At 33.5% G+C, this 11,400-nt stretch overlaps 1 protein-coding gene across 2 annotated transcripts; it reads left to right on the forward strand.

Moving 5' to 3' along the window:
* The first annotated feature begins 1,405 nt into the window (after positions 1-1,405).
* Positions 1,406-7,892, forward strand: LOC112772335 (probable serine/threonine-protein kinase At1g54610). Of its 2 annotated transcripts, XM_025817257.3 has the most exons (9): positions 1,408-1,869; positions 1,972-2,782; positions 3,518-3,802; positions 4,012-4,329; positions 4,556-4,783; positions 5,205-5,305; positions 5,550-5,664; positions 6,130-6,600; positions 7,158-7,892. In XM_025817257.3, exons 2-9 carry the CDS (start codon positions 2,375-2,377, stop codon positions 7,359-7,361), a joined length of 2,130 nt encoding a protein of 709 aa, XP_025673042.1. In that variant the 5' UTR covers positions 1,408-1,869; positions 1,972-2,374; the 3' UTR covers positions 7,362-7,892. The 2 variants fall into 2 exon arrangements, with proteins under 2 accessions (XP_025673041.1, XP_025673042.1); XM_025817256.3 differs by having other exon boundaries at positions 1,406-2,782.
* Positions 7,893-11,400: the final 3,508 nt, after the last annotated feature.

Here is an 11,400-nt window from a genome sequence, read left to right on the forward strand (position 1 = left end):
AGATTTTGAGATAACTTTAATTAGGGGTGTGCATGACCCGGCCCGGCCCGAAGATCCGGCCCGGTCCCGAACACTTTGGGGCTAATTTGATGTGATTTCATCGGGTCTAGGGCCGGGTATGGGTCTCAAAAGTAGACCCGGTCATTATTTCGGGTCGGGTCCGGGCCATAGCTCGGGTCACCCGAAATCGGCTCGGTGGCCCGGTCATCATACACAATTAATATTTTGTGTTATTAGTGATGGATGATGGCTATTATTATGTGAAATTTAAGTATTGTAAACCTTAATATTTTGTGTTATTAGTCATTATATATAAGACTATAAGTTAATGTTTTATGTTTAAAATGCATAAGACTTTAGACTAATGCATAAACTTGTGTTACTTGTATTGATTTAAATATTTGGTGTTATTAGGCAATATTAGTATTGATTATGGTTATACTTTAATTTTAGAGAAGAGTTAGTTCTTATTATATTTTTCTAAGTGAATTTTACTATGTCAAATAATGGTTGGAGTCTTGGAAATTTGGATATTTTTACTTGCTAACTTATAAGAAGGTATCAAGGTAATATAATATTAACGGCCCGGTTTTCACCCGGTTTTTATCCGGTATAATCGTGGCCCGAAAGTGTATAGGTTTCATCGGGTCTAGGGTCGGGTTCGGGTCTAACAAATAGGCCCGGTATATATTTCGGGTCGGGTCTGGGTCACATCAAACCCGGTTTCACCCGGCCCATGCACACCCCTAACTTTAATGAGAATCAAATGATTTTGATTGTAGGAAAAAAATGATTTTGATTGTGTAAATTATATATAATCAAATGATTCTAGAAACAGTTTCCATCAATAATATATAAAAGCTTGTATCACTAACAATTTATATACCTATTAAACAAGTATTTCAAATTTGGTAAAAGATCATAAGTGTAAATTTCATATATTAATAACATAAATTATTTATATATTATTCAATTAAATTACTTTTTTTATAAATAGTAGTAAATAATAAATATAACAAAAACAAAAAATTAATAGATGTAAAAATAATTTTTTTGTTGTACAAATAATTATTTTTATGCAATAATACACTATATTAAATGGAGAATAAGAGTCAAACAATTAAATATGTTTTCTTGCAAGAGTTGAACGTATACGTTTTGTCCATGATTAAGAATGCTTATCTTAATTCGACCGATTAAATTTTTTAAAAAATATTATTATATTATATATTAGAATATAATTTTAATATATTATTAATAATATAAAATAATTAAATAATTTATATTTTGAATACATTAAAATTAAATTTGATATAATTAATATTAATATTAATGTTAATTTGCCATAGCAGTAAAATTGTGCGGGCGCGTGGCAGTATATGAAGAAGACGAGGAATGTCTTGATGCACTGTGTATTTGACAGAGTTTCTCTCTCTCTCTCTTCACACAAAGCTGCAGTGCAGGGGACACTCCCTCTTTGCAACATAAATATGCGCCGCGACAACATTTAATTATTTATTATTTTCCTAACTAAACTTTTTCATATATTGATGTCACGCATTTACTTATTAGTACTTATACTTATAATAAAATAATGCAAATATTTAAATATAAATCTTATTATTATTATTATTATTGAATCTTTTTTTACCATGTTTGTTCGCTTTCTTCATCTTCCAAGACACACTCTACCATCATTCTCTCAAATCTGTCTTGTGTTATGCCCTAGATCCATGGCTTCCTTGCTTTTTCTCTCCATCCATTCCTGAGTTTTCAATCATACCCTTTTTTTTTAATTTCTCTTTCTCTGGGTTCTTGCAAATCCTTCAGAGGCTCCATAACCATGCCTTGGGAGCTCACTTTCAGAAGGTTCTGAGGATCTGTTTTGATGTTTGTAAATTTGCAAGCTTTTCTATCTCCTGGATCAGAAAATTTTAGGTTTTCACTTGGAAATTTGGTTTTGCTCTGCAGAATAACCCTTATTTTGAAGTTTTGATGGTTTTGCTTCAACTGGGGTACAGTAAAGTTGTAATTTTTAGATTTGTGAGGCTTGATTTGTTGAAATTGAGGGCTTTTACTGCTAGATAGATTGTTTATTTTATCGGGTTTATTTGGATTTGTTGGGTATATTGTGTTTCCTGATTTGTGACTAAATTTTGGGTTGGTAAAGAGTACTGGCTTGCTATGTGTTGTTAATATTGCATTTTAGCTTTGTTGGTGTGACATTTGGGGAAGGGTTTGTGGATTTTTTTTGGGTGGTTATGGTTATTAGAAGTGAATGATGCTAGGGTAGAATATTGGAAATGCTGTTGAAGGGTTGAAACATTGAGATTTGGAGATTGGTTTTTGGGGGAGAGGGTGTTTGGTGTGCATAATGGGGGGCATGTGTTGCAAGCCCTCTGCCATTGAGGACAGTAAGGAGAGTCCGAGGGAGCGTTTATCGGGCAAGGCCGTGTCGGATTTGCGTGTAGCTAGGGGAGCTTCATCGAGGAGGGAGGAATCGTATCGAGTGAAGGATAGGTACGATAGCAATGATCCGAGGGTTGGATTGATTGATAAGCAAGGGAACGGAGCCGTTCGTGTGCAAGCTGATAATTTTGAGAGGAAGAGGGAGAAAATGGAATATGTTGTAGCTCCACATCCGGCAATTGGTACCGTTCCCAAGGCCATGGAAGGAGAGCATGTTGCAGCTGGATGGCCCTCATGGCTGGCTGCAGTGGCTGGAGAGGCTATCAAAGGATGGTTGCCTCGGCGTGCAGATTCTTTTGAGAAGTTGGATAAAGTATTGCTTCTTTCCTTTATCTGGCTACCTAGCTTATTGCATATTGACCAATCTTTCTTTATATGTGGATAATGTGTTTTTACCTTGTAGACTATTGATTTGAATTTTAATGTTTTCAAATATATTTCTGAGTATTTTTCCCCTGATCTTTGTGCCCCCTATTTTGTTATTTTTGAAAATGAGAAACCAGCTTCCCCATTTCCTTATTTTTTTGAGTATGTAAAGTTGCCATGATGCTAGGTTGACTTCTCTAACATAATTGTCTAGTTTCTACTAACTTTAGATAGTGAATTGACATATTTCTGTTATTTTCATGCTCAATTTAGGTAATGTATAACTATTGGTAGAGAAACTATCTCTAGTAGGATTTAACCCTGTCTTCCAAGTTCCAACCCTCCTTGCTGTTTTCTTATGTTTTTCAAGGTTTCTTGTTAACATGATATTTGATCTCCATGATCTCATTGTACAATATTTTGCACAAAATTCTGGAATTTTATTGATGATTGACTGTGAAGCGCTAATGAAGGTATGATTGGTGTTTTACTGCTTCATGTTGGTAATGACAAGGCCAGCAATCTCGGCAGCAGATTTTGTTTCCTTTATATGCATTATTGAATTCATGTTATGGTCCATTTCAGCTGAAATTGGAGTTGGAACAAGAAAAATTTTAAGATATCAATATTACCTTCTTGATACTTTTCTGCCATGACTAACTTTTCACCCTTTTCTGTGTAGATTGGCCAAGGAACTTATAGTAATGTTTATAGAGCTCGTGATCTTGAACAAAGAAAGATTGTTGCTCTGAAAAAAGTGAGGTTTGATAATCTTGAGCCTGAGAGTGTTCGCTTCATGGCAAGGGAAATTCACATTCTGCGTAGGCTTGATCATCCAAATGTCATAAAATTGGAAGGCTTGGTTACATCTAGGATGTCATGCAGCTTATACCTTGTTTTTGAGTACATGGAACATGACTTGGCTGGGCTCGCATCACATCCAGGACTGAAGTTTACAGAAGCACAGGTAATTTTGGAAGCTTCTCTCTCTCTCTCTCTCTCTCTCTAGATTAAGATTTAGTGATTTAATAAACAACTAAAAAATATCACCAAGTTTTAACTATGTCTTTGGGTTTGGAAAAAGAACCTATTAAGACTTGGAAGAGAATTCATTGATGGTATTAGATTTCCACAAAGATAATCAAGGAGATTTAATTTTGAGTTTGAAATTGGCAGGTTAAATGTTACATGCAGCAACTTCTACGTGGACTTGATCACTGCCACAACTGTGGAGTTCTCCACCGCGACATTAAGGGTTCCAATCTTTTGATTGACAATAATGGAATCTTGAAGATTGCAGACTTTGGTTTAGCAAGCTTTTTTGATCCCAATCAAATTCAACCATTGACAAGCCGAGTTGTCACGCTTTGGTATCGGCCGCCAGAGCTTTTACTTGGAGCCACTTACTATGGCACCGCTGTAGACTTATGGAGCACGGGTTGCATACTTGCCGAGCTGTATGCCGGCAAGCCAATAATGCCTGGAAGAACTGAGGTCTGCATGCTTAAATGTTTCGGTTCAAAATTTAAATGCAGTATCTCTGTATTTTTCTGCTTTTCATCTTGTGTTTCATGTGATGTGTTTTCGAAACTTATTAAACACCAATTATAAATTTAAAGCAATGATATATTGGTAGCAAGCAGATGAAAAATACTCTCTAAGCTCAAGAAGCTTGATGGTGAAACAAGATTATTAGAAACCTCAATTTTCTGTCTTGTAGGTGGAGCAATTACATAAAATTTTTAAGCTTTGCGGTTCACCATCTGAGGATTATTGGAGAAAGTCAAAGTTACCTCATGCGACAATATTTAAGCCTCAACAGCCCTATAGGCGTTGTGTTTCTGAAACATTCAAGGACTTTCCTGCACCTGCAATACAACTGATAGAGACCCTTTTATCCATAGATCCTGCTGATCGTGGAACTGCAGCATCTGCTTTAAGGAGTGAGGTGTGAAGTTCTTGTCTCCTTTTACGTTTTCAACAATTAAATGCACTGCTGCTCTGTTAGTGCATACAAGTAGATATTGGTGTTTATTTTTCAAACTTTGGTTGAAGGTTCCCCTAAGAGTTGCAACCTTGGAGATTTTCTTCTTTCTTTTTATTACTTTTTTTTTCCAGTGTGGATACCTTATCTTCCATAAGTTTCTTTTTCTTGTCCAAAAAGTTCTAATAAAGAAATCCATGCTCATGCATTAGTTATATATTCATGCATATTATTCTAAGTACACATTAATATTTCGTCAACGACATTTATATGGCAGAATTAATTTATACACTGCAAATTAATCTACTTTATGCAGTAAACTACTGTTTTCAAACTTAAATGTTGTAGCTTATGACGCTCTCCTTTTGGTATACTTTCAATTCAGTTCTTCTCAACGAAACCTCTTCCTTGCGATCCTTCAATCTTACCAAAGTATCCGCCTAGCAAAGAGTTTGATGCTAAAGTAAGGGATGAAGAGGCTAGAAGGTATGCTTCCATTTCAGTAAATGTATGTTTTGCAGGGTGTGTTTGTGTTTGGGTGTAGATTTCAAAGATATTTTAAATCAATTAGTTAAACAAAACTATAGTTATTGTTGCATCTTTGTCACTATGTCGGTTCTTTCTTTCCAACATACCTGTCTTATGTTTTGTTCATCATAAGTGTGCTGTATATCTAATTATTAATTTAGTGTTAGAATTTCATTCATGGTTTCAATTACGGTGTTTCCAGGCAAGGAGCAGCAGGAAACAAGGGACAGAAACATGACCATGAGAGAAGAGGTGCAAGAGAATCACGAGCCGTACCTGCACCAGATGCCAATGCTGAACTTGTCTCTTCAATGCAGGTATGCTCATAACTAATGATAATTCTTAACCCAACTAAGTAATAGGGACTAGTCGATGCTGTGTGCTTAATGATATTCCATTCGCCGACATCCGTTATACTTTGCTGTAAAGGAATGTATTTTGCTGTTGTGCCATCAATTGAATGTCATCTTAGGAGTAAAACTAGGGGGAAAAACGAAAAAAGATAGATTAAGATTTTCTTGGGCGTTTATAATTTAACTCATAATGAAAGCATCTTTGAAGCAACTTGGAATACCTTAAACTTGGTAAATCCATGCAATAGTCAACAATGAACAAGGTGATACACTACTAGATGCTCTTCTACCTGTACTACCACATCTTTTGAAATTGTTATTTTTTACTCTTATGCTGAATCTTTAATCTCCGTAAATTATGTTCGATAGTCTCCTTCGTTTTGTTGACCTCTGTATTTGTTCTATCGAAATGTAAATAACTGTTTACAGAAGAGACAAAGTTATGCCAATTCTCAAAGCAGGAGTGAGAAGTTTAACCCTCACCCAGAAGAAGTTGCTTCTGGATTTCCCATTGATCCTCCTAGGCCATCACAAGCTGCAGAAGTCAGTGCGGATCCCCAGGTTCATCAGCATAAAAGAGCCTCCCATTCAGGTCCGCTGACTCACCGTGCTGCGTGGGCTAAAGCCGGGAAGAACCAGGATGATGCTCCGAAGATTTCAATGGGGGGTGGTGGCGACTTATCAACAATATCTGGCTTAGTTGCGGCTAGAAGAAGTATGTTGTCTGATGATCGGAGAGAAAGGTCTGGATCGTCGCAAGTGGAAGCTCCAAAAATAATAAGCAGGTTCCCAGGATCCTTCAAAGAGCCCTCTGAATCATTGATGCAGCAGGATCAGAAGCATCATGCACATGCTCCTCAAAAGGAAGAAGGGAGAGTCAACAACAAAGACCCAGTTCTTGTAAGTTGTTCAGAATGTTTTTTGTTTTTGTTTTAATTTCTTGTTTTTAAGTATTAATAATAAAAATGTCACCTTGTTTTCAACCACTTTGTTTCTAGGATTTGGTGAAGGAATCAGTAAAAACAAGAAAAATATTTTTTTTAATTAGTTCCTTCCAAAATCCAAAAAAAAAAGGAATAGATTGTAAACAAAGGTAACATTTGTCAAACTAAAACTGAGAACAAGAAACGGAAACAGAAAACAAACAGATCCTAGAGTGTGTTTGGTTTGCGTTTTCATTTTCAGCGTTTTCTGTTTTTAGAATTTTGTGAAGAAAAAAGAAAAAAAAAGGTGAAAATAGAAAACAAGATTTTATTATTTTCACTGTGTACTTTTTTTCTTTCACAAAATCCAGAAAGGAGAAAATACTGAAAATTAAAAGAAAAAGTAAAAATGCAAACCAAACGCACCTTGAGTTTCTCATCTTTCTGTATTTCGATGTTCTATGGACTTCGACCTAAAATGCAATTTTGGTCTATCTCCTCTTCTCTCCCCTCCTCTCCCCTTTTCGACCGCAGGTTGGTTATGGCTCCAAGGGTCCTAAAATTCATTATTCTGGTCCATTGCTAGTTCCATCAAGCAACATGGACCAGATGTTGAAAGACCACGACCGCCAAATTCAAGAGGCGGTTAGACGAGCTCGCCTAGACAAGGCGAAGATGAGGAGACTCCAAGCTGAAGGCAACCAGATAACCAATTCATTATTCGTTTCTGGGCGTTGAGAGTTGTAGAGCTTGATGCCGCAACAGCATCATTTAAGAATATTTGATTCTTTTTTTTTCTTTTTTACCCTCTCTATTTTGCCTGTACAGCGACCCCTCGCAAAATGCCACCTGTCGGCTGTCGCCGTGTTAGGTAACTGAATAGCTTAGGAATCTTATCTCCCCCCTCAACTTTATGAGATCATCATCACATGTATTTTGTTGCCACTTACAACTGTAATTTCTAATATATGTCATTCTTATGATGAAGCTTATATTATCAGCCTTAAGCTGTTAGAATACTGGGGAGAACATTTTCCTTCCTCTTCTTGTTAACTTTATGATGATACAGTAATTATCACTGGGAAGATGATGATGATGATGATGATCTCTATGTGCATTCTCTTGTCACACTATTAAGACGCTTCACTATTTCATCACTTGTGGAAATGGTTGAATTTTAGTCTTTAGGTGCATCAGCATGAAATTGTGATTTGAGTGGTATTGTTGCCAAAAATGGAGTCACATAATAAAATTCTATTTTTCTTTTTAGTCAGATGAATTAAACAGTTCTTAATTCTAGGTAATTACATCACAAATTCGCTTATCACTTGGTCTTATCGAAGTTCGAATTCGGGTGCAGCATTTTAAGAGACATGTTAATGTGCCATTTCAATTAGACTTCAGTTGCATAATAAAATTCTTTGTATGGAGTAACCATAAATTCTTTGTATGTAGTAAGCATTGCCTTAGGGCCCTAAAGGTGTATCAGTTTGTGCCTTAGGGTGTATCTGCTGGTGAAGATTTAGAGAAAGAGAGACGAAAGGAAAGGGATTCTAGAGTAAAGGTGACTCTATTTACATACTAGTTTGTTTTTTCTTTCATTTTTCTACTTTTTCTGTTTGTTTGTTTGTGTCGATTGAACTCATGATATTCGGGTTTTGTTAGTAGAAACACGACAAATCGAATTGGATTTGATTCAACTCTCAGAGAGAATAGTATTTTTCAGTATTGAACTCGTGGTTACTTGGTTTAATTGGATTAATTAAAAATCAGTCTCTTGGCTGGTCTGATATATGACCAAAAAAAAAAAAATTCTGTTATTATGAATTGGTAAAAAATTGGTGAGCCAGTTGAACTGGTAGTCTGATACGGTTTGGCAATCAAATGCCCCATTTCAAAAGGCACAAATTAATAAATTTTATATAATTTAAGCACAACCTATATCTCATGTGTGACTCTAGATTCATGTTTGTTAAGGGAAAAACTGCACCAAGAAAATAGTAAAAGTAAAAGATGTTACGTCTTGCAAATATAGAAGGATTTCATGTTGACGTAAAAGGAAATTAGTGAAATTACTGACATAAAAGGAGATTAGTCAAATTATTAACAGACACGTCAAATTAGACTAGTTTTTCTGTATTTCTTCTTGTTAAGTGTTACCAAATATGTCCCGTGATTCACATCGATCTTGATTGGTGAAAAATCTTGTCCAACTAAAGAAGAATTATTGGCATAGAGCATAGAGACCCACATAGATAGGACGACACATAAATATATTAATTTTAAATTTTTGTTAAATATACGACACAATATATATGGTTTAGATAAAATATTTTTTATATTTTAATTCTATAAATTATTTTAGATGATTTTTGTTAATAATCAATACTCAAATTATTTCTAAATTCATTTAAAATTATAAATAATAAATAAAATTTTGCACACTAATACTAATTGTATTTAGACATTAAAAAAATCTTATAATTTTTTTTTATCAAGACATAACGGTATAGAAAGAGTATCATCGCTTCTTTTCGGCTCAAGGACTTTCAGCGTGGATGAATCTGGACAAGAGTTTGACAAACATACATATAGGGTTACGTTTTTTTATTTTTGGACAGTAGCTAATAAGAAAACAAAAAGAAAAGGAAAGAAAAGAATACAAGGATGAAAAGAAATCCTCTGATCTAAATCATCCTAAAGAAGACGAAGCAGAGGAGCGTGCGACTGTAATTAATTTACTGCTTCATAATCTCCACGAACACCTTTTTTGGCCAACCAATCTGCCATTTCATTTGTACTTTTCTGGATTAGAACAAAATGCAGTTGTTAACTTTCAAGATGTTCTTAAAAATTTTTTTTCCAACAAAACTCTCTTTTCGTGACCCTTCTGGGTAGGGGTGGCAAACGGAAAAGTACGTTCCGTTCCATCAAAAGCCTGACATTTGGTAGGCGGGTTCGCTCTACTTTGCCTAGTGAGACGGTCGTGAATTCTTTTTTGGTTTTGCTTAACTGCAAGCTGGCGGGTCAAATTTGCCAAATTTTTCTTTTTTTTTATAAACTATTAAATATTAAACAATATATATAATTTCACAACTATTTCAATAAATTTATATATTAAAGATATAAAAAAGATTATAATTTTTAAATTCACAAACATTAAAGTCTTGATAATTATAAATATGTAATAAATATAATCATAAACTAAGTTTTTTGAAACAAAATAATAAAACCAATATCGTTCAAAGCAAAACAAACATTGTGCAAAACATATAATTAAACATCTTCAAGTTTATAATCAATAAAACATAATCCAAAATATAATTTAGAACATATTCAATTATCATTTTTCATTCTTTTGTAGATCAATAACATCATAAAAATTGTAAAAAAATGACCTTGACAAAAAAAAAATTCCTAGCTTGCAGGGGAAGTCCGCCCTGCCTTGCTGAAACCCGCCAAAACCCACGAATTAGATAGTGCAGGTTAGGCGGACTTTTTAAGTTTGACAGTCTCAAATTTTCAACCCAACCTACTTTTTTTAATGAGTTATGTGGGTTGGCCCGACAGATTTTGACCATTTGCCGCCCCTATTTCTGAATAATACCAATGATTAATTAGGAAAAAAATATTTGGTGGTAGTAATCTTTAATGTATTAAAGGCAAAAGAAGGGCAAAATATATAACCGTAAGAGAAAATATTTTAGAGTAATTACTCAAATTAATTTCTAAAGTTTTTAAAATCAAACACTTTAGTCCTTCAGGTTTTAAAATACACATAACGGTCTCCAACGTTTATTTTTGTTAAACAATATAGTCCCTTTCTGATAGTCAGTAATGGTGATAGCGGACATGGAACGTTAACTCGTACACATAGCCGTTAAGTGTCTACACATTCGAGTTGGACAAATATTTCCCAAGATGAAGTACGAAACAATTTTTGGAAAGTTTAAAAAATCTCAAAATAATCCTCGAAAATTTTTTAAAGATTCCAAAACAATCTATTCAAATATATTTAATATTTTTTAAAATAAACTTAGAAAATTATTCCTAAGTTAAAAAAATCTATTTTTTTTGGCAAAATTGTTAACTGTAGTAGCACAAATAATTTTAACTGCAAGCATATTTTGTGTAACATTATAATTAATGAATCTCAAAATTTTCTAAGAAACATAAACATAATACTTGCATGTGGTAGGATATTTTTTCTTCAAGTATTACAAAGTATCAGGAGTTTCACATTAAAATTTTGTAAATGATCTACATTAACCTTGCCGTTCACCAAAACTTGCAAATTTGAATTCGGAGATGTCTTGGTTTGCATTGCACCACAAGTTCCAAATTGTTATCTTCATAAACATTTGCATAAATATTCTCAATTGTTTTTGTAAAAACTTTATGTTAAAGGGAAATTTTTTCATCTCTTTGAATAATACTAACTCATTCTCTTCTTCTTCGTTAAAGAATGATCATGGAATATGATAATTATAAATTAAATTAAATTAAATTAATATTTTGTATAGTCAAAAATAAATATGAATTTATTTATTTAAATTATTTAATATTTTTTTAAAATAGTGTCTTTTAAAATTAATTTATAATTATTTTTTTGAAATACATAGAAAACTTATATATATAATTAAATTTGAGATAATTTGATCGAAAATTTTAGAAATTAAATTTATTAATTTAAAAATAATTATATATAAATAATTAGAAGGGATAGTTTTAGAATTGTTAAAAATTTTTTGAAATTATTTTGAGATTTTTAAAATTC

This window comes from Arachis hypogaea, chromosome 18 (assembly GCF_003086295.3).
Source record: "Arachis hypogaea cultivar Tifrunner chromosome 18, arahy.Tifrunner.gnm2.J5K5, whole genome shotgun sequence".
NCBI classification, from domain to species: Eukaryota; Viridiplantae; Streptophyta; class Magnoliopsida; order Fabales; family Fabaceae; genus Arachis; species Arachis hypogaea.